The 23565-nt window shown below is 40.0% G+C and overlaps 1 protein-coding gene across 1 annotated transcript in view; it reads right to left on the reverse strand.

Annotated features, from left to right (window-relative positions):
• Positions 1 to 23565, reverse strand: part of dscaml1 (Down syndrome cell adhesion molecule like 1) — a 140603-nt gene that overhangs the window by 16328 nt on the left and 100710 nt on the right. Inside the window, exons 9-21 of the mRNA XM_084716922.1 lie at positions 23236 to 23365; positions 19716 to 19994; positions 18050 to 18178; positions 17697 to 17876; positions 14665 to 14870; positions 12841 to 12937; positions 12607 to 12735; positions 12120 to 12287; positions 11760 to 11830; positions 10790 to 11030; positions 5230 to 5376; positions 4982 to 5137; positions 811 to 950 (exon numbers count right to left, since the gene is read on the reverse strand). Coding sequence (XP_084573048.1) covers positions 811 to 950; positions 4982 to 5137; positions 5230 to 5376; positions 10790 to 11030; positions 11760 to 11830; positions 12120 to 12287; positions 12607 to 12735; positions 12841 to 12937; positions 14665 to 14870; positions 17697 to 17876; positions 18050 to 18178; positions 19716 to 19994; positions 23236 to 23365 — 2073 coding nt within the window. The remainder of the gene's footprint in view (positions 1 to 810; positions 951 to 4981; positions 5138 to 5229; positions 5377 to 10789; positions 11031 to 11759; positions 11831 to 12119; positions 12288 to 12606; positions 12736 to 12840; positions 12938 to 14664; positions 14871 to 17696; positions 17877 to 18049; positions 18179 to 19715; positions 19995 to 23235; positions 23366 to 23565) is intronic.

A 23565-nucleotide genomic window follows, 5' to 3' on the forward strand; every position in this document is an offset into this window, starting at 1 on the left:
AGAGCGAGATAATGAAAAGAGGAACAAAAGTACTCCCCGCGCGGTGTGTCTGACCCCCCCATCCCTCCTTCCTTCTCTCCAGTCGCACTCATTTACATAGTAATCATCCCGAACTCTGCATGGGGGCTTCAGAGAGAGGAAGAGAAAGACTGAAAGAGATAGATAGATAGATAGATAGATAGATAGATCGATAGATAGATAGATAGATAGATAGATAGATAGATAGATAGATAGATAGATAGATAGATAGATAGATAGATAGATAGATAGATTCAGTCATAAAAACATAAGGTGCATTTATATATGTACCTCTATACACATGGTGTGATGCATTTATGAGTGTGTGTGTGTGCGTGTGTGCGTGTCTGTACGTAAGTGAGAGTGTGTGTTTGCTGTCGGCTTGTTTTCTGCCCTCGTTGATGAACAGATGAGGTTGTCCTGGCAACGTGATGAGACGCAGATATGCAAATGAGGCTGGAGGGTGAGCTTGCACGCACACACACTGCGGTATGAGGAGAGCTCATTTCACACACACATCTTGCTGAGACTGCAGCACTAGACCACACACACACACACATTATAGATACACACACACACATCCACTAACACACAAATGCAGAACAACATCATAATTAAATCTTTTATCTTAACATCATATGAAATGTTTTACAGAAGCTATATTCTGCATAAAAAGACAATCATATCTTCTTCATCAGCAGCCATGTTTGGATGCTACTCTTCCTCCCTCGTTTTCATCTTTCATTCACTTCTCAAATGTGAAACTCTCTCCGCACCCCTCCTGTAACTCACCGGTTGGCCTGACCCGGGGCTGGAGCAGTAGATGGTGTATTTGCGGATGATTCCATTTGGCTTGTGAGGGGGTAACCAGGAGACCACGACACTGCTGGCGGAGGAGGGCACAGCTTTGATGCCAGCTGGGGGTCCGGGGTCTGCATAATAAAGGGGAGAAAAGAGGGAAATGGAGGGCAGAGTAAAAACGTGAGCCAGTTTTATTTTGCTGTATGTACAGTAAACAGAATTAATAGCTTTACGGGTGAACAGATTGGGGAGATTTACCAATTTGTGGTTGTAGCCGGTTAAATGAATAAAACACTGGCATCAAATACATCCATGTGCGCCTATTAGACACTTTACCATGTTACTGGTACTCCATACACATTATTTGAGTCGTATAGTGCATTATCGTGGTATAGTGTAGATAGCTAACAAGTACCATTAAAATCTTCAGCCTCCAGAAAACTAGACTTGTGCTCCTCCTCTTCAGTCTGTTTTTCGGGTTTATGAAAATCTATCTTGTGACGGGAGACTTTGGCCAGTCACAGGTCAGCAAGATAGTTTATTGTTGGGTCCCGTTCCCAGGTCATCAGATAATTTGTCTTTGGGTTATGGGTGACAGTATTTGATAACCTGGGAATGAGACTCAACAATCAGCTGTCTTTCTCCATACTTCTTACTGCACCTTTAATTGAAACAGCCTTGCTCTTGTTTCCATGCTCATTTTATAACTGTGATAATGTCCCTGGGAAAATTACACAGCAGAAAATAAGAGGTCCCTCCTGCCCTCCAGAATTCTTATTTACTGTAGTGTAATTTTTCAACTTTGCCTCATGTTTTATTTGGAATACTGCAAGTTGCCATAAGACCCATTTTGATCACCCGAGTCCTTATAAGACAATTTAGCTCACAAGATTCAGTGTGGATGTAGACCAGAGTGAGAGAACATCTCATCCTCAACTTCATTTAATCATCAATATTGGGGTTGACTGTCTCTAGGATTTGGGTTGCTGGTTTTACAAAACAAGCAGTGCGATTAGGTCGACTTTAGGAAATTGTAAAGGACATTTTTCGCAAGTTTCTGACATTTTATAGACCAAACAATTAACAGATTGGCAGATTAATTAATAATGAACATATTTTCCAGTTGCAGCCCTAATGCACCTCTCTTTTCTTTTGTTTGTTGCTTTTGTTCAGCACCCTTACCCAACTGGGACGTGGACACTCTCAACCTTTGCTGCCATACGGACAACTTATTGTGAACTACTGCTTACTTGACAAGTGACAAGTGACAAAAACATAATTCTGAGAGAATGTTACTAACTCATGTTAAAAAGACAATTTCATCTTTATGCTAACTTGTAGTCATGGAAAACTTGCCTTAATATATTGAAAAAACAGAAACTCTAATTTGTAGTGTTTGCTTAAGTGTTAGCATGGTGTACGCCAGCTAATAATTGATTAGTAATTACTGATTTGTTTTGAAGTATTTGTTCAGGGGTAAGATGACCACTTCTTTAAACATCAACAAAAAGATAAATGTGTGAACCTAGTTTTTGTTTTTTGGTGCGATAGGACTGCAACTAATGATTATTTTCATCATTGATTAATCTGCCAATTATTTTCACAATTGCCACTCTGGAGCTGGCGGTGGCTCTTTTGCCCCTTTCTTGTTGTTTACCTGTGGCTTAGACAAAAAAATATATTGAGATGAAAAAATGTTCTTTTCATAACAATTAAATTATCATTTATCACTGTTTTAGATCTTAAGTGTTTTGTACATTGTCCAGTTGTAAAGATGTATAATTATTTTTTAAAAAGTTTTAATTTGTAAACTAAGATGTGTGTCATAGCCTACATCTACAGCTCAGGGTTAGTCCTGTAAAGTCTTGAGTCTGCCTAGGCTAGTTATGGATGCCAAACAGAAAAGAAAAGAAAATATAGACTTTATAGTTGTAGCTCCAGACAGATATTTTTTTTTCCCTTTTTGGCCAAAAATGGCTCTACTGAAGTAAAATATTGTTGAATCCTGGTTAATGGGTCATCCATATCAAGATCAATAATTATATCTGGAAAAAAAAAAGTTTTAAAAATCGATCTGCGTTCTTTGTGATGGTGGATGCCACATCACAACTAAAAAGTTGCAGCCTGGACTACATCATCCACTTGAATTAGATTGATTTTTAAAATATTTTTATAGTTACAGTTATGGTTCCTGGTGTGTATGGCCCCATAGTCTATAAAATTAACAAAATACTTCACGTCTTTGCTTACTGTCTACTGTCTTTGTGTCTCAGAGACAGAGGCAGAAAAAGGCAGGCTGAGAACTGTCTGTTTGCACAATTCCACTGCAAACACGTTTCCATATGCTGCAGACAGAACTGAGGGCAAAGGGAGGCAGAGACCCAGAGAGACACAGAACACTGAACGTATGTGAAGAGGTTGCCCCTGGACACAGTGTCAACCCGCATCAGGGAAAAAGAGACACTCAGCTTGCCCCTGATAAACACACACACTGTCTCACACACAAACACACACATGTATGCGCACACACTCAAAGACTAACACAACACACATATTTGAAGAGCTATCGCAGTGAGGCCAGCTCATAAAATGGAGATATAGTGAGGAAGAGAGAATAAAGGCCTTTTCTGAAATGACACTTCTTAGAATCTCTGCTCCCCCTCCTCTCTTTCTCTCTCCTTCATTTTCTCCATCTCCAGACGCCTGCCTCCTCCTCTGCCTGGCCCCAGGGAGGGAGAGGAGAGGCGGATACGGATGTAATCCACAGCCCGCCAGTGTAAGCACAAAATTAATTCTCTTTAAGCCACAAAGAATTAATCCCTCTCCTTGTGCTGGGTGCTGAGCTAGACTTGCACACAAACAATAGCGCATGTACACACACATACACCCATACATACACACCAAAGCTAAGACATTGTACACATGTACACACACACTTAACCCCCGCCAACACTTCCGTATATTCACACGCACAGACCCCACACCCTTAGGCTCCTTAACCACACACATACTCTTTTTGGCTTCTTAATTCTCATTAGCACTGGTAATGGCACATCAGAGCACAAAGAGGTTTTAATCAGCAACCTCAGCCTTACAAAGACCCCCTCTACCCCCCTCCCTGGCACTGTGCCTCCCACACTGCAGCCTAAACCAGCCACAAAAACCCTTAGACCTGCCTGAAGGTGTGGTCAAAGCAAATGACATATTATTGTATATTGTATAGTCAAAGTGCTGTATTACAGAAACTGTACAGTCTTAAGATATGAAGACAGGATTATAGAAGCTAATCCGAAATAACTTTAGGCATCCTATCTTATTTTACTTCAGCCTATCTTATCTCAGATTAAGAAATCCTAAATACTCAATCCAACACCATTTACAAACTTTTTTATGTTTGTTACCTGGCAACCGATACTACTTTTCTCATCTTGCAGAGATTGACACCTTTTTAACAGCTGTTTTTTTATCATTTAAACATACTGAAACATGCACAAAATGGAGCAACGGACACTTAATCTCAAGATAGATGAGTTAGAGGTGTTGGTCTGTAAAATTTACTACTGTGGGCAAACACTTCTGTTAGCTATCACTGGCTAGTTAGTAAGTTAGCTACTAGCCTACTACAGGTGGAAATTGAAAGATATGACAGCTGACAGGTACTTAACTTCAAGACAGACAAGTTAGAGGGGATAGTAAGAGAAATCTAACAACCCTAACTTGGGAGAAAAAAGGTAGGATAGCTTAATGGTTATCCTAAAGTTAAGAGAATTTATTTAAGATTTTGGGAAGTTGGGATGTCAGTATAATGCACATTTCCTATCCTAAATTAGGACAGGAATATTGTCTTAGAACAAATGTATTTTGGGGGGAATTTACAACACTACTATTAGTTTTAGCTAATACTAAAGGTGGAAAAATGAAAAGTTAGAATGTTTGTGTGATACACTTTTGTATCTTACATTAGGTTAGGAAAATTGAATTAGAAACTGTTAATCTGTGATGATTTTTTCCTACATCAGGTCCTAAGCCTAATTGCCATGGTTACCAAATGCTTAAGATCTGCAAGTTAGGATGTTTTTGTTATATGGCCCCAGATCATTATGTTTGCAAAGAAATCTTTCTATATCAGGATAAAAAGTAATCAGGAAAAATGTCAACTCACAGTCTTCACGAGTTTGGATGTACAGGACGTTGCTACGGACCCCGTCTCCAGCCTGGGTGTAGGCCAGCACCTGGATGCTGTAGTTGGTGAACTTCTCCAGGCCTCTGAGCTCCACCTGCTCCTTGGTGGTTGTGATGTTTTGCATTTCACCCCATTCTGAGAAGCAAAAATGGCACATAGAGATGTTCAGGCCACGGATGGAGATGTTGATAGTCATTTAAGTAAGATGGCAGACACCCTTAACTCACCTCCATCCGGGAAGACAGCCCAGAACACTACACGATATCCCTTCAATACGCCGTGCAGTGTCATCCTGGGAGGTTCAGCCCATGTGATGACCGCCTCGTCTGATGTTACAGAAATGGCTCGCACATTCTGAGGGGGCTGGCTGGGTACTGAAGACAAACAGAGGGAGGGACGAGAAAAGGTAAGAAAAGTTATCAAAACCATGTGTCTTCACTTATTTAACCTGATGCATTTCATGGTTTAATTGAATTTAGCAATTCAGTAGAAAATGTCTGTTCATTGAAGAATGAAAAACGCAGCCACAACTCGTTTGATGAGCAAAATACACAGGTAAACTGGAGAAGATTAAGGATTTTTTTAATCCCTAAATTTCCAGTTTCCTTTAACCCCTTAAGATTTAAGATTTGAAATTGATCTTATTCCACATTGTGACAATATCAAATATGTTCTGTATCAAGTTCTCCCACCTCTTCATTAAAGCTGTGTGGTATTTACACTGAATAAAATATTTTAAAAATCAATATTATAGATGTCTTGTGCATCAATTCTGTACATGTAGAGGTTCTCAAGTTCATATTTGGTATCTTTGAAAACTCTGGAAAACAGGTCAGCAAAGTTTAAGGGTTTATATTGACCTTTAAGTTTGGAAAAAAAAATCATCTTCACTATTTGGCAATCACATATTCTGTGTGAACTGCTTCTAGCTCTTCTTTGAACAGGGTTCGTACATCTTTTTAAGATTAAAATTCAAGCACTTATGAAACACTTTCAAGGTACCTAAAGCCAAAAATCTGCAGTCCCTTGAAGGCTTTATCACCACATCTAAATTGTTATTATAAATGCAATTGCAAATTCCTTTAAACTCACTGCAATACACTTTATTTATTTTACTAGCCACTCATATGAACTTTTATTGAATGCTTTGATCAAGACAATTTATTGCTTGCTAATTTCCAGAGTAAGGAATCAATAGTGAAGGTATCTTGCTATGAATAACAAATATGACAGGATCAAATATTTTATATATTAAGATTTTTGCTTTACATGAGGGATTGTGTGGATGACACACTAGACTATGTTGGAAATCAAGCACTGAAAACATTAAGGTTAAAATTAAGGATTTGCCAAAATGTCAAGACTTTGTAGGAACCCTGACCGAAGCTAACCGAGTGAAATATGCAAATCCAATATATGATATATATATGATTCATGGCTTCACCCATCCAACTAATGGATGTATTTTACATCATTTCATACACATTTCCCCAAAATGTTGACATATTTTTGTGTCTATGAGTATTTGTGGCACTCCACTACAATTCAGAGGTGCACAGAGATGCCATTATTTGTATCTGTTCAACCAATGCAATTATCTGTCTCTGTATTGGGATAGAAGAACAGAAATAATTTCATTTTGGCATATAATCAATTATGAAATATATCCACATCCTCATACTGTACTTTTCATCTACTTTAATATTTTTAGCTAAACAAAGTTTTATGAACTGTCTGAAGCGCACCTCCACTTCCCCTTTAACTGTGGGACACTGAAAGATCAGACACCGGAAATATTCTGCTTTGTACTGGAAATAGAACCCCTACAGTAAAGATATTTAAGAAGAGTATCCCTTCAATTGAAGAGAATAACCTGAATAATGTGAAGCTGACTTTTTCCAAATAATAATGAGCAACTTCAGGTCGAAAAAATATTCATCAAAAATTTTCATCACATTACTTGTGCTTTATTGCATTATGTATCCAGATACAGGTGCATCCCTCCTACAATTTAAAATAAACTTCTGTGGGTTTAAACAGGGCTTAGCTGCATTTGTCAATAATTAACAAATGTGAAAAATGGAAGTTATTTCTATATTAAAGCAAAGGCCGCCACTGTCTCAAAATCAGGACTGCATTGGCTAGCTGATAAATAAATAAATAAATAAATAAATAAACCCTCTCTGAAACCCTAAGAGGCATTTCCATATCAAACCTGAAGTGAGTGAACAGGCTAGCGATAGATAAAAAGCTCATGACATGCATCCAGCCTGATGTATAGGACCATCTCTACAACCACCGTCTCTCTTTCTTTCTCTGTACAAGCCTCCCTCTGTCCCCGCCAGTCCAGGTGTCTCTTCTATTGGCTACCGCTGACCATTAGTCTTTCAGGCTTTCAATAACGCGCACTGTTGACGATGAACAGAAGTCAACTTGTGAGAAAGAAGGAGGGGCAGGAAGAGAGGAAGAGAGGCGACTGAAAGACAGAGAGCAATGAAAGAGAGAGATCGGGCCAAGTCCACCAGGGAATTTCTCTGCAGCTGGTGAAGAGAGAGGAGGTGGGGAGGAGGAGGAGGATGGAGGAAGGGAGGGAGAGGAGAAAGGAGGATTAGAAAACTGAAACAGGATTTTGCATGAATAAACCTTTAGGCTCTGAATCTAAATAATTAGGAGGCACCAAAACAGAGACCAGTTTCTCCCTTTATAGTCACACCTTTGCGAGAAGAGAAATAAGTAGGGATGCACCACATTAATGCACATCATCTGTATCGGCCGATAATGGCTCTATAATGAAATATCGCATTGGCTCGAAAGGCTGACAGTGTGGAGGGTTTCTGAAGTTTCTGAAAAGGATATCAAAGTTGGTTTTACCAATGGTTGCTTAGTGTGGAACCAATCCCATTCCTTCAACACTATAAATTTAATTGTCCATCACAAAAACTGGTATCCCAATCATTATGACAAATTTGGGGAAAACAGAGAAAGAAAACAAACAACAAAAAAAAACAGTGTAACAAAAAAAAACTGTCAGCAGTAGTTTTCTTATTTTGTTCTCTAAGTGTATCCATTTTAAAAAGCACTATTTTATTCTGAAAAGCACTGTATTTTATTTTGAAAAGCAGTGTATGTATTTATGTCTCTTCCAGCTGCTGGCCATCATGATAAGGGTAGGCAGAATAATATGTCAATTCCAGAGGAGACTTGATAATAAAAATATGTCCATACACGCATCGACACCAGCAATCAGCCAAAAATATCAGCGTATCAGATATTGGCAAAAAAACCCCAAAAACTAGAAATAAATACTGAAAGAGGATGTGAAGAAAAAGATGTGCTGGTTCAAGGGCCTCCAAACTGTTAGTATTAGTTTACGTGGGGTTAAATAGATAAAGGAAGGCAAATGAGAGGAAAAGAAAATAAAGTGCATTAAATCAGAGCTAAGCTTGGTGATGAATAAAAGAACCTTCCATAAATAAGTACACAAGTTTGGAGGAACAAAAGATGGGGAACACAGGAGCATAATGAAAGCCAGTTTTGGAATGGGGCTACAGGGAGGAGGAGATGGAGGGTGTGAGGGGCAGAGGAAGAAGGGAGGAAGGGAGGAAGAGAGTTAAAACCAAGGGGAGCAAGGGAAGGGCAGAAAAAGATGAAAAGAGGGAGCAGAGAGACAATGCGCTCAGCTGTGGATAATTACAGCAGGAAGCTAGCAGAGGGAACGAAAGAGAGACAGACAGAGAGACAAGCTAATTATAATTATTTTTAGTATGCTTGTTGTTATCACTATTATCATAATGGCCATCAATATCACTGTCGCCACGGTGACAGCCACAGGGAAGAACTGGAGGGCTCTGTCTGCTCTGGACCAATGGGGCTCAGCCAACTGTTCGCTGGGTGGACAAGTATGTATGTGACGTGTGTGTGTGTGTGTGTGTGTGTGTGTGTGTGTGTGTGTGTGTGTCTGTGTGTTTTGTAATTGTTTGTATGGGGAGAAAAACTCAAATGCATGATGTATGATAGAGGTGGCATGTATTTAAAATATTTAGAATATTGCCTATTTGCACGTACAGTTTATAGATTTATTGTTTTTTAAGGCATTCTTTGCAGGATTTCCCCAAAATAGTTTGGACCCAAATAAAAAATATTGTCTTATTTTCTCATTATTTTACTGTGTTCAGGACACTTAACTAACCCAAAATATTTGTATTTAACAACCTGGGAATGAGACTCTGTAATCAACTATCTTCCTAGTTGCTAACAGCAACTAACAAATCCTGCATATTCTGCCTTTACACTACAGCTCAACAAAAGAATAATAAAGAAAAAAGGAAGGGGAAAAGGAAGAACATAAGAGTACAAGACGTACAACAGGCTTTGTTCAGAGAAAAAATAAAATTGGGTTGTTTTCCTTTTTAAGATGTATTTATCAGTGTTTTTATGTTAGCATCTGTCAGCTTGTTTTTGATTTATTTGGCTCCTTGGTGGCCAAAAGTCAATTAATGCAGCTTGCTTACAAAATGTTTTTGTTTTTTTTTTATGAGAAATGAATAAAAGGAAAAGTTGCAGTACCTAGAAAATTATAGCCTTTGGAAGTCACATCCACAAACAAACTAAATGAAGTCCAGTGGTCCATTGTCCCACCGCTTTACACCAGCCCTTTACTATGTCTCACAAGACTACCTTTGACAGTCTTCAATAAACTCACTATCTTTCATGATTAGATTTCAATATTCTTAAATTGGTATATTGTGAACTTTGCACATTTCCGTACAAAACTGTATAGTCCTTCTATGCAAACAATAAATTGTACATATATTTGTAATTGTATAATTCTTCTTAATATTTTTTCATATCTTATGGTCAATGTTTGTATGGTATTTTTTTACATTTGTTGTTATGCACCTAGGTCAATTTGTTGTATGTGTAAACCTATGAGGCAATAAGTTATAAGTCATAATTTTCAGATTATGATTTCTGGAAGTGACTTCCACCATGGAGTTAGTGGATGTTTTTGGCCAAATTTGTGTTTTGTAGTTAACAACATATCTTGAAACTTGCATATTTTTGATAGATTTGAATATAATTAGAAAGAATAAGAGATTAAGTTTTGGTTCATTAGGTGAAGGTGTTGTATTTTTTCATAAGATTTTTTTTAGATTGCAAAGCTGGGACCTGTTGAACATGTATGCTATTTTTTGCACATATATCCCATGATTGTCTCTCATTATGTGCATTTCCTCACACAATCACAGCCAGATGCAGTTTAAACATTTATAAATATTGCTGAGGATTGTGCAGCCTCAGAAGAGGTTTTTACTGCCAAAATGCTTTTGTACTGTAGTTCATTCAGCCATTTGTTCATTCATTCGTCTATTTGCTCACTGAACATTTGTCCCATCCACCCGTTAGCCTTCAGGATGCACGGCAGTATCTCCACAGCACTCAATCCTCTCTGCAGTGCTGCTGAATGTGTGTTGAGTCTATGAGACCATGTGTGTCCTTGATATTTGTAAAAAGCATTTGGATTCCAGCAGCCAACATTCATTCGTGTTAAAAGAAAAGAGAGTATGTAGTAATTTCAGGTTACAAAGCGTGGTATGATTTGACACAGATCAGACAGCCAGAAAGCAAAAAGAACAATGACAGTGGGAAAAGTGCAGTAACTGTGAATCAAAGCCAAAGCAGACAGTAGATCTTCCTCTCTATAATGCACCATGTTGTTTAACCTATCTTCCTTTTCATATATATGATGAGATGTGTTGCATGTGTGTTGTTTACTGTGATCCTCACCATCTTCCAGTGTGGTAGCGTTGATCTCAGAGCTGGAGGGCCCTGTGCCGGCTCTGTTGAAGGCCTGGACGACTACACCATACTGGGCAAACTTCTTCAGATTGTCCAAGGTGTAGACCTCACTGTCCCCTGTGGCCTTCATCTCCACAATGCTGTACTGGCCATTACTGCCGGGGCCGTTCTCCCTGTAACCGATCTGGTAACCCCGGATCACCCCGTTCTGTAGCTCCTTCCTGGGAGCCTGGAGAAACGACAGTCGTGACATCAGAATCATCTATTTCTATCAAGAAATGGCAAAAAGTACGTAAATTCTTTACTCAAGTAGAAGTACAGATACTTGTGTAAAAAAATACTTATAGACATAATATGCAATAAAAACAATGTATAGACTCATTTTAACATAAACCCTTCCAATTATTACTTATGAGTCACTAGAAGTGTGTGGTGGTGGCTATACCTGCAGAGACCCTCCCTTCTGCCCGTATTTCCTTATTTGCTCGTTATTTTGTTGTACTCGAAACGCTTTAGCAACCCAAAATGTCTGTATTTGATATCCTGTGAATGAGACTCAACAATCAACTATCTTTCTAGTGCATTTAGGAACAGCTCGAACAAATCCTACTCATTCTACCTTTAAAAAAAAGTGAAAAAGTACAGGCTCTGAAATGTACTCAAAGTATAAAAGGTAAAAAGTGGTCCTCTGATCTTTACCTGCTGTTTTTGTGCAATGCTAAGTGTAGTAATGAAGTATCTGTACTTTGTTATTTCCTTTCTCTGCTATTTATGTAGTGCATGATTACTAACTACCTCTACGAACTGAACAAAGCAAAAAGGAATCAGGAAAACAAATATTAGGTTACTTGGCAAGCAGCAAAATGTAATGAAGTGAGATAACATAAGGTTAGACAAATAAATAATCTTTGAGGAAGTACGTAGCTGCTCAGAAGGCAGATTATCATTACCACCTTACCTTCCAGGTAACCCTAATACTCTGAGAAGTCACCGGCTGCAGGATCACATCCATAGGAGGACCATCAGGCTCTGCAGAGAGACAGACAGAGGAGGGGTTGAGGTGGAGGCTTTTTGGTTGTGTCAGCTGCTTTCATGATTCCAGTCAGTCCCACAGCCCTGACACATACAAACTGTACAGAAGCTTTAAATGTGTTTTTTCTCAGTTTTTTTCCCATTTAGAAAGACTTCCGATACAAATGCTAATTCAAGGACAGCTGTCAGTGTTGCCACAGATGCAGCAGCTAATACAACAAGCAAAGGTGAAATATCCACTCAGATTCAGATTAGTAATAAAAAACAGTGCTGCTGAATTACTTACGTGCTTCCTCTGTGCTGATGGTAAGTTCCTTACTGGCCTCGCTCTTGCCTATAGCGTTGTAGGAGTACATGCGGATGCTGTAGACGGAGGCAGGGTGGAGGTCCACAATGTTGGCCTGATTGTTGGTGGGGGAGATGTTTCGAGTGGCGTGCTTCAGCTCCCAGGAATCTGACAAAAGAAATAATAATAGTACTGTGTGATGTGATGTTTTTCATTTTGATTTATTAGGGGATTGGTATTTTCTCACTCTCAATAATCTCATTTAATATTAAATTTGTTTTCATGCCTTCAATGTTCCTAAAAGAAAGTAAAATTCTTGAGGAATGCAGCCTTCTGTATCTTGACACTGACAGTCACTTTCAGTCTATTCTGCAGTGTCGTAAATAAAGACAAGAGGCACAGTTTAGCATTTTATTCATATTATTATATGGTCAGATTTTTTTCTCTTAATTTTCCACAAAATGAGGAAAATACTCTTTTCTCTAACCTGTCTTGTTCTTATACTCAATGTCATAAGACGTAATGACACTGTTTCCATCGAATCTTTGCGTCCACCGGAGATTCATACTGCGATCTTTCACTTCTCGCACCTCCAACTCTGGAGGATCTGGGGGCTCTGAGGACGTAAAAGAGAGTGAGTCAACAAAAGAGAGGAGACAAGACAAAGCATTAGAGCATAAAGAGAGGATGGTACAGTACGTGTTTCTACAGAACTGGTTACCTTGCACGGTGAGCTGGATAAGGCCTCGTCCTTCCCCGTAAGAGTTGATGGCATGACAGGAGAAGAAGACTGAATCCTCACGCTCTGCTGGCTTCAGCTGTAGGGAGAAAGGTAGAAAGAGAAATATGAGAGAGATAAACGACTCTTTCTATATGATAGTACAGGTAAATTGTATAAAGCACAGCTTTGTGATAGAGAAGTGGCCCAGTGAGAGTTTTTCCTCTCCCATGCCTGTTTAGTATTTAGGAGGCTCACTGTGCACTACACTGGGAGTAGAGGTGCAGTGTAGTCCAGTCAATCTGTGGTTTGACCCAGGCAAAATTGTTTTTTTGTGATCCCGTGGGGTATTCAAAGAACATATTAAACATATACCATTATATACTTAGTGGATCAGGGTAAATTCAGAGGTTGAAATCTGGGGCATCACACAAAGAGGTGTGAATCTCTGCTTCTGAACATGCCATTTTGATATAATGTATGTCTATACATTGGTTTTATAATGTTCTTTCACATGCAGTCATCAGATATGACTCTAAACTCTAAAACATTACTGTTGCAATTTCTACTGTTTTTTTTTTTAAGATAGACTGACTGGACTAACAGGAGAAGTGTCACCAATCCAGTCGACTTTCTGCTGCACTTTTGGTGTCAAGATTAACCTTTTCAATCACCTGCTTGAAAAATGTCACAAAGTGCACTATGCCCAACACACCCTCTTTTTTTTAATCACTTTTTAGCTGGTGAGGTAAAGACCTCTGCAAGCATGTTTTGCCCACACTCTACATATGTACATTCTTTAACCAATAGATACATAAATGCAAACCAAATGCACTAGTGGTCAACTCAGACTAAGTCAGTTCATACCATTGTACTTGTGCTTGTGATCAAATCTCACTTTCCTGCTCCATATACAAATAAACACATAGCTACATCATTTATGTTAACAAACATATTGTTAACCAGTAGTAACTAACCTGCTGGGAAAAATGAACACAAGATGTGCCAAATTTCCACGAGGGCCCAGATGATTAAGATTTTGTAGTAGAGAGAATTTCACATTTATAAAGTTTCTCCTAATTCAACGAAACACAACTGCATAGTTTTTAAAGAGAGTCTGGGAAATTTCTCAGTGGAAAACAAATCTGTGGCTTATATGGGTTATATTAGTGTATTTGTAGAGTCTGATGTGTGTAAAATGTTGTGCAAATGGTGAAATCAATTAAAACAGCATATTTAATCACCTATTTTTTCTGCATATGCTTATGATGATTCTAGCAAATTATCACCTGACACATCTCACACAGTAGAGGTAGACCCGTGGCTGCTATCGCCGACATGGTGTGGAAGAGCAAAATCATGACAAGGTGGCATTCAGTATGTCCAGAAACAAATGGATTTAAAGGAACTGCAAGAGATTCTGGACAAGGATCATTGATTTGTGTATTTGGTGGCTTGACCAGAGTCACCAACCCAAGCTCTGATATATGACAACCTGGGAATGAGACTGAAACAATCAGCTATCTTTCTCCAGAACCACTTGTAGTACCTTTCATCTTTTCTGACAGCTGTATGTTCACACTGTCCCAGAAATTAAAAGGCCATGACTGTTTCCAGCCTTAAACTACCTCTAACACACTGGCTGATACGATGATGGGCTCAACACACAGCTCACTAGACTATGTTTTCTCTGTCTGCTTCTTGACTCATGAAAACAGCTCAAACAGACAAAAGAGAAAAGTGGAAAAGAGAAAATTGAATCTGTTTGTCAGCCGTGTAAGGGTTATAAAGATACTGCTGTCTTAATGTGTTCTAAGTGTTTCCCACCTTGAGTGTGGACAACACCTCGTCCGTCTTCTCATTGGGACTGGTGGTAATGGAGTAGCGGGGGTTGCGGTCAGGGTCAATGACCGTGTCGCCTCTCTCCCAACGGATGATGATGGGCCATTCTCCCCTGGCTGTGCAGTTCAGCTCCTTCACGTGACCCTTCTTCGCCATGGTGGTGTTTGGGTGACTGGTGATCATCGCTGGGACTGGAAGGAGAAGGCAAATGGAGTGTGAGATGAAGAGAATGTGAGGACAAATTGTGGAGAAATGGTGATAGTAAACAGATTGATGAGAGGGATATCAGAAAACAGAGGAAGATAAAAGGAGGTAGAGGGGGAAGAAAAAGAAAGAGTAAGTGGATAATGAGCAGGGTTTAAGTGGAAAGGGAGAAGGAAGAAGTGAAAGAGCGAGGAAAGGAGAAGGGCAGGACAGCTGGAAGTTAAAAAGGTGGAGTTCAGAGTAGCCAAGTTCCATCGCAGTGGAGTAATGAAGAGCTATGGTCAATGAGGTAAAGTCAATAAACCTCCTCTCTCATTCTCCAATAGTTAACATTGGGGTCTAGGTGAATGAAGAGGCGAAAACGATACACTCTACCTTTCGTGCACACAAACCCACACATACTCAATCTTCTCTGGCCAACACACACACAATACCGATCTGAAGAGGGTTCTGCTGTTTTGTTTTCATCACTTATTCATCTCACCCTCCCTCTTTTCCTCTTTTCCTCCCTTTCCGCTGAGCAAAACAGACAGAATTGAGGGAGGCAGAGGAGAGGAACGGTTCAATCAATAACACTAACACCAGAAGAGAAGAGAGGGGAGGGCGGAACGAGGGAGAGAGGGGGGATCCTGTGATAGCAGAACATGGTGAAACTAGCAGTTATATTTGTGTGCACCTGCTTTTACGTGTCTGTGTGTCAAAAGGAGCCAGAAATGAAGCGCTAACATCTCTTTTGTGAGTATTGCTATTTTGTAAGGTCATGGTAGTGCATGCTACCACTACATGCCCTGCTTGATGTTTACAGTCTGAATGTATATGTGTGTATATCTGTGTGTACATTTTCTTGGTCTGTACAGGGGATTTTTTTTTCAGTTGAAACAGATTTGGCCATTCAATACAAATATTTGACATTTAATTTTTCCAGTTCAGTGCGCCACACTAAATTCAGCCCACATGAGTATGTTTTACCAGTAAGACTTGTTTTAATGCCTTTCTTTGTCTGTGATATGAGAACATCAGGTTTTCACATAGTCAGAGTAAGTGTGTGGTTTCCTGCTCATAGTTCAGTTATAAAATCCCAGTGCACCGCAGAGCTCTCTTCTGCAGGGCTGCTGACAGTGTTGCAGTGTTGTCTGGCATCACCTGTCCTACATGCTCCACGCTCCATCACACCCTGAATTAATAATTTATTTAGACTAAACTAGAGTGTGTGATAGTTAGGAAGAGTTTGTGATTGTTAGGAACAGTTTTATTTTGAGTTTTGTTTTATCTGAGTTTGAATGAAGCTGACAATGACATTAAAATGATAGATTTGTAGAACTTTTAGTTTAGTGAAAAGCAATAAAGCAGCTTAAACAAAACATATCTTTCTGACTGTAGTGATCCTTTCCATAATGAGCCAGACACCTGTGCTCTGTTTCCATCACTCTTCTCCACTTCCATCACAGTTAGTTTTGTGGTTTGTGGTGACATAGGCTGCGTTCACAATGAAAGCCTCAGTGTTCAATTCTGATTTACTAGCCACGTCTGATTTTTTATGTTTGGCTGTTTAAACTATTTTTAATATGTGACCAAAATCAGATTCTAGTGTGAATGACTGCATGTGCAAAATGATTCATTTATAAGTTGACACAATGGATGATAATGAGGACAAGAGGTGAGTGTGAATGTGGAGTTGGCACCAGGGGTGGTGGGACCATGACATACATGGCTCAAACAGACTTTATCCAAAAGGTCAGGATATTAAGGGCTACTTTTAACTACATCTGTCAGCACACACCCACAACAGTCTCACAGCAAAACACTGAAAAGGTACATGGATTCAGATAGGATTGTTCAAACTGAAACTTGTATTGGATTTAGGACTACATATGAAAATGACCCGAATCAAAATTGAAAAGATCAGATTCCATGTGATTTGTGCTGTTCACACTGTCATGACACATTTGAGAAAAAAGAAAAAATCTGATATGGGCCACTTTTGCCTCCAGTGTGAACACAGTTTTAGAAACTTGATTTGCAGCCTGCCATTCCGTTACACTGCTCAGTGTACAGTGACACCGCTAAAAAACAAGAGCTTGTTACCGTGTCACTTTCTTTCATCAATTAACCACTAGTACATGTCACAAGGTTCTTATTTTTTAAATAAGTGCACCAGCTAAAAAAACAATTTATGATTCTTAATTGAAATATTTTGCATTTTTGTAGGTGTCAATCTGTTCTATCCTGTTATTTTAAAGCACACTGACAGAGAAAGGTCAAGAATCACTGAATCTGGAAGAATCTCAGTCAACTGAGGGGTCTCCCACTGATGATTTGACTTTCAAGGGGCAGCCCTGACATTTTCCCTATGCATTTTCACTTTGCATTACACAGGGTGTTACTGACAGCGAGGGCCGGATGGAGAGATTGATTCCACATAATGATTAAGCTCAAAGTGTTTTTGATTGTCTGTGGACAGATCCCAAGAGTCAAAAGATCAATCGCTCACTTGCTTGCTTTCTCACACACACAAACAAACACACACACTCCCCTCTCTCACTGCTTTTTATTGTTTTGCTATTACGTCCACGGTCACCTTTGTTCTACCAGTTCATCGGTGTGCACGTTATGTGAGTATGTTCAAGCCCACGGAGCGCAGGGAGAGTAGTGCGAGCCGGCTCATTGGTTTGACACAGTTAGCGAGTGTGTGTGCATTAAGACTGATAAAGCAGGAGCACTGGAGCATCCTCGATGGTCTCACTCCAGTCATCTATGCCATGAAAAAAATCAGGTACATTAGCCCGTGTGAGTCAGTGTATATGTATACTCACTCTTAACGGTGAGGACCATGCTTTTGCTGATGTCTGAGCCCACGCCATTGGAGGCCTGACAGAGGTAGAAGCCCCGATCCTCTTCCAGGACGTGTCTGATGAGCAGAGAGCCGTTATTCATGATCTGGATACGGCCCGTCAGAGGCACAGGGTGGTACTGCTGCGGATTCCCAATACCCGCTGGACAAATAGAGAAGAAAATCACGATGAATTCTACAGTCACTGACAATCCCTTCATTTTATTCAAATTTACTATGTCAAAGCATGAAACTATGAATATGACAATGGGCGGAGACAGGCCAACAGAGACACATCACAGTACAAAGATAAAGAATGAAAGATGGGTCATGTACCTAGTGTACCTTTGGCATGCTTCCACATGACCTTGGGAGGAGGGTATCCATCAACAGAACAGTTTAGGATCCCTGCCTTCCCATAGATCCCATCCTGGTTGTTGGGTTGCACTACAAACCGAGGAGGCACTGGAGGAAGATGTTAAAAGAGAAGATAAAAAAACACACAAAAACTTCATTTTTGGTCCTTTTTGCACAGTGGCACCATATTTGATGTTTCCTGCATAACCAGGAAATAGTGTTTCAGTCAGAACATCATCAATGCTGTGTCACTAAATCAAATGTAATGAATGAAGGATCCAGTTAAAGGGCTATTCCACAGTTAAAGGGGTATTCCACTGATTTTCAGAGAAGAAGCATTCAGATTATCTACTTTAGTAAAAGAACCAGTACAACAATGACAAAATACAGATAAAAGAGTCCCGCACTTAAAATCATAGTTAAAGGTCCTACATATGAAATTTTGAGCATCAATATAGCAGCAAACAACAATTTGCTATGTAGAGATATAGAGAGGCAATGATGTGGATGTGTGTGTGTGTAGTAATCCAAGCTTCTCTTCACTTTGTTTTGGTAGCCAGACCTGCCACACATGTATGTTAGTGCATGTGAAGTACGAGCTGCTAAAAGGCTCCAGCTTCATTCAAAACTGGCTTTTTTGTTATGCATGAGTAACTTCAGTGGTACATGTGTATGTTTTCTTTAGAAACCAGCTAGAGTAGGGATGATAGGTACCTCTTAACAACCTCTTATAGATATTATGAATTTCGCAAGTAAGTCAAAAAGTAGACGCAAAATGCAATGATTCCACAGAAAAATTGCCCCTGCGACTGAATTATATTACATTATTAAATTATTAATACTAATGCATCAATGTAGATGTAGCATTTTGATGTTGTGGTGCCACTAGTTTTAACTACAATATATTTTATATATATATATATAATTCTTAAACAATAATTTAATTTCAACATCCATTAGCTGGGACATGTTTCTTTTGAGCAGTGTTTCCCAAACTTTTTTTGGCATTCCCCCTTCATGATGTGAAAATAAAAGTCTGGAATCACAGGTTTATCTTCAGCTATGCATCATATTTAACTTACAACATTTCTGCAGTGTGACTAGCAGCTGTCAAATAAATATAATGGAGTGCAGTGTAGAACTGAAGTATAAAGTACCATATAATTCAAATATGTGTGGCCCAAAATGTAGTTACAATACTTGAGTAAATGTACTCAATTAATTTCCACCATTGCTGGTTTTGCATGTCAGAGTCGATGTTCGAGTCGCAGGAAGTCTTCCAGCATTAGTTGTGTAGTAACTTCTGTGGCTCTAAAGACTCAATCAGTCAGCTAAACATAAAGTTTGTGTCACAAACTGGAGGTTGTGGAGTTTATGACCACACAACAAAGGTCTCGTGAAAGATGTTTCTGAGTTGCATTATGGGAAGTGAAGGATCCAGTAATTTTTACTCATAACAAAGTCAGGATAAATCAGACTCTGCCGCTTCATTTTTGACCGCACGTTTTTTAATCTTCTACGTTACCCAACTTTATTTAAGTCAAATATTAAATCACCTGAGTGCTCCTTTAAAATGAATCCCATTCATCCATTTCTAAATATCACTTCCATATCTTCTATCTTCTCTCACTCCCTCCTTCCTTACCTGTTACTGTGAGCTGCCTTTCCGTGCTGACAGTGGCAGCATCATTGCTGGCGATACAGGTGTAGTTGCCGTTGTGTTTGAGCGACACCTTGGAGATCTGGAGGGAGCTCATGAACTCCTTCGTGTCAATGGTAATGCCCGAGGAGGGAACGATCTCCTGCCCGTCCTTGCGCCATGTGATGCGTATGGGCATGTCTCCAGACGACACCACGCAGGCGATGTACATCAATTTACCAATGGAAGTCGGCGGAAAGTCAAACGGCTGAATCAGTGGAGGAACTGAGAGGGAAGAAGAGAAAGGGAGAATGAAAGAGTGAGCAGGAGAGGGATAGAGTGTAAGGAGAGTAAATAGAAATGCAGTAGAGACAAAGTAATTGAGGGGAAATGAGATAAAAGAAGATGAGTAAAAGAGACAGAGCAAGTCAAGGAAATGTATGATGAAAAGGAAAGCAGCAGAGAGAAAAGGCAAGGACAGGCAACAGGGTGAAATAAAGGGTATATAGAGAAGAGAAGACAGAATAAGGCAAAGAGGGCATGGAATTAAAGAAAAAAAGATGGATGAAAACAGAGGGTTGTTTAAATGAGCGGGGTGAGTAAGAGGTGAAGACAGAAATTTGAGGCAGATATGAATAAGTGAAAGATAGAGAAAAGACAGAGAGTCAGATGTGACGACAGAGGAAGAATATTGGCAGACACACAGAGATTTGATGATTCGAGGGCATCGAGAGGACATGAGGTGGGAGAGTGAGAGCCAAGAGGTGGGGTGAGGAAGATACAGAGGAAAGAGACAAAAAGACAGACTGAAAATAGTTCACAATTACCTGACACACTGGTCTGTCTGTCATCTAAGATCTTACAAATAAACGTGCTAACTCAAACCATAAAGGGTTCTTTGGCTTGTTCTCATATGAGAATCCTTTTTGGTTCTTGGTAGAAACTTTCATGGAGGTGAAACTTGATGGTTGTCTATAGAAGCATCTGTGAAAGGTCTCACAGTGCTACCAAAAAGGCTTCTATGGTGTAATGGTTCCATCCAGAACCTTCTCTGGGGGTTCTATCCAGAACTATTCCACCTTCTAAGGGTGCTAACAAGAACCCACCCATGGGGATTTACTGAGAATCTCTTTTTAATCTTTTTAATTGTTTTATCTAGAACCCACCCTGGGGGTTTCATCAAGAACCCTTTTGTAATCAAATGGTTTTGTCAAGAACCTTTTGAGATTCCAAAAGTTAGACCTAAAACTCACCGATGGGGGTTCTTCCAAGAACCCATTTGTATCGAAGAGTGCTAACAAGAACTCACCCAGGAGGTTTGACCAAAAATCTTTTTATATTCCAAGAGTTTTATCTAGAACCCACCCAGCAAGTTCTACCAAAAATCTTTTTATATTCCAAGAGTTTTATCTAGAACCCACCCAGCAAGTTCTACCAAAAACCCTTTTGTATTCCAAGAGCTTTATTTAGAACACATTCAGGGGTTTCTTCTAAGACCATTTTTATTTTCAAGGGCTTTAGCTAGAACCCACCCAAGGGGTTCTACTAAGAACCATTTTGGTACCTTTGGTACAAAGAACCCTTGATGAACAAGCTCTTCAAGGATTTTAACAATCTCGTCAGGAAAATGAAACTGATTACCTTTTTTTCCAAAAAGGGTTTCTTTGAATGACAAGGGTTCTGAAACTTGGTCTTACAAAGAACCCTTGACAAACCCTGTCATTAACAATGGGGTCTTCAGAAGTTCTGGGTAGACCCTCAGCCCTGCAGGAGGAACCCTTTTGTAATGCTTCATTTCTAAGAGTGTGAACCCCAAAGCTTCCACACCCCTGCAGCCTGGCCTACTAGCCCACTACCCACTCTGCAGCATGCTGTGCCCCCTACCAACCCCTCCACTCCACTCCACCCTGCCCTGCTAAAGCCAGCCCATAATAGCTGCTCTAATTAGAGCCCCATCCGCAGGGGGAAGAACGGTGTTGCTATGGAGAGTGGCGGAGGTGATGGCGGTGGTTTGGAGTGGGGGGAGGAGGGAAGGGTGGTGGTGGTGGTGGGGGGGGTTACAGCTGAGACATCTGGGGGATTTAATCTGGGCCTCGTTAAAATTCATCTAATTAAATCAGAGACATGACGAGCACACATTCATACAAGCACATACCTACACCCACACACAGCAAATGCACACACACACACACACACACACACACACACACACGCACACACACAAACACTGTGAAGACCACCGCAAATTTCACACATCTGCTAATGTCAAGTCGAAGCACACACAACCCACACTCACACTCGACAACTTCCTAAAACAAACATGTCGCCACGGAGAGCCAAGCGAAATAACATACAAGGTGACATGCAGAATATGTACAGCACACACACACACTTTGTCATTCACACACATATATGCATACGTATAGCACACACACACACACACACACACACACACACACACACACATCTTATACAATAGCACTCCTGCTCTATGTAATTGCTGAGTGGTTGAGAGAGCGCACTAGGCCACTCCGCCCCTTAATCAGGGGTTATTAGAGGCAATGCATACAGCTTTCTTCTTTCCTGTCCTTCTGTTTCACTCACATCCTCGTGCTACAAACCGGTCTTACCCACAATCCATCCCTCTTACAATCACCCTCATCTACATTCAGAATTTTTTTTCCCAAACCCAGTAAAACAAAGCTAGACTCAGATAGAGTGCTGCAGGAATGAGTCAGTACAGTAAAATACAGAAATGAGTTAGTAAATTAGCACTTCTGGATCCCTTGTCTCAAAGTCAGTGGGTCTTTTGAACGGGTTTTTGGTTAGTTGCCTGAAATAAGGTCTGTCAAGATTAAGAGATCTTCACATTTTATTCTACGACATAAAATACGTCAGCAAATACTCCACTCATGCATTTTGAAGCTTTTCATGGCAACAGCGGTGCATGCAAATGCTGTAGCTAGTCGTTCCTTCAAACATCGCTACATCACTGTTTTAACCTCCGGCCTTTATTGGTGAAACACCCATGACAGAAATACAGTTGTAGGCATTAGGAAAGGAAGCATGGGGTTCAAATTAACAAGCAGTGGACCTTGAGATCATCAACAATCCACGCAGCATCTTTCAACACCCAGCCAGATCAACTGGATGTACCACCACAGACAACCCCTTGAGGAGAGGAGGTGAGTCAGGGTAAGAGTCGTGCTCCAACTTGGATCTAAGGCTGCTCCTGGCCAATGTCCAGTCAGGTAAATGAAACTGATCAACGGGACTCAGGCTGGCCAAGCAACGGGAAATCAGAGACTATTGTTCCCACATCCCAGATAATGGTGTTACACGGGACACAACATGTAAAACTATGACAGGATGAGGAGAGGATGACTCTGTATTTTTACATAGATGATGCTTTGTACACTTTTCCCGAATGTCCACCTTTTATATTATCTTCACAGCCTTAAAAAAAAAGCCTGTCTAACTCTTCAATAAAGTCATCACTTTTAAAACGATCAGCACCATGACTGACCTTTGACGGTGACGTAGACAGTCTGTGTGATGAACAGCTGTGGCTGGATGAGTACACTGCAAACATAGGCCCCCTCGTCCATCCCCTTCTGAACATCGCTGAGCTTCAGAGTCCCGTTCTCATACACAACCTGTACAGACATAAGCAGTGTGACATTCAGAAATAGTACACGTGTGGGTTTCTTATTCATAGAAACCGCTGTGACTTTAACTGAGATGATGCTTTGATGTGCCTTCATCTGTTTTCAGGTTCAAACTAGTTGAAGTCTTTTTTTGTTATACCGATAAATTTTAAAAAAGCAAAAGCACAGAGTAATGGAATATACAATAC

Source organism: Lutjanus erythropterus, chromosome 4, assembly GCF_056507025.1.
Source record: "Lutjanus erythropterus isolate fLutEry1 chromosome 4, fLutEry1.hap2, whole genome shotgun sequence".
Taxonomy (NCBI): Eukaryota; Metazoa; Chordata; class Actinopteri; order Lutjaniformes; family Lutjanidae; genus Lutjanus; species Lutjanus erythropterus.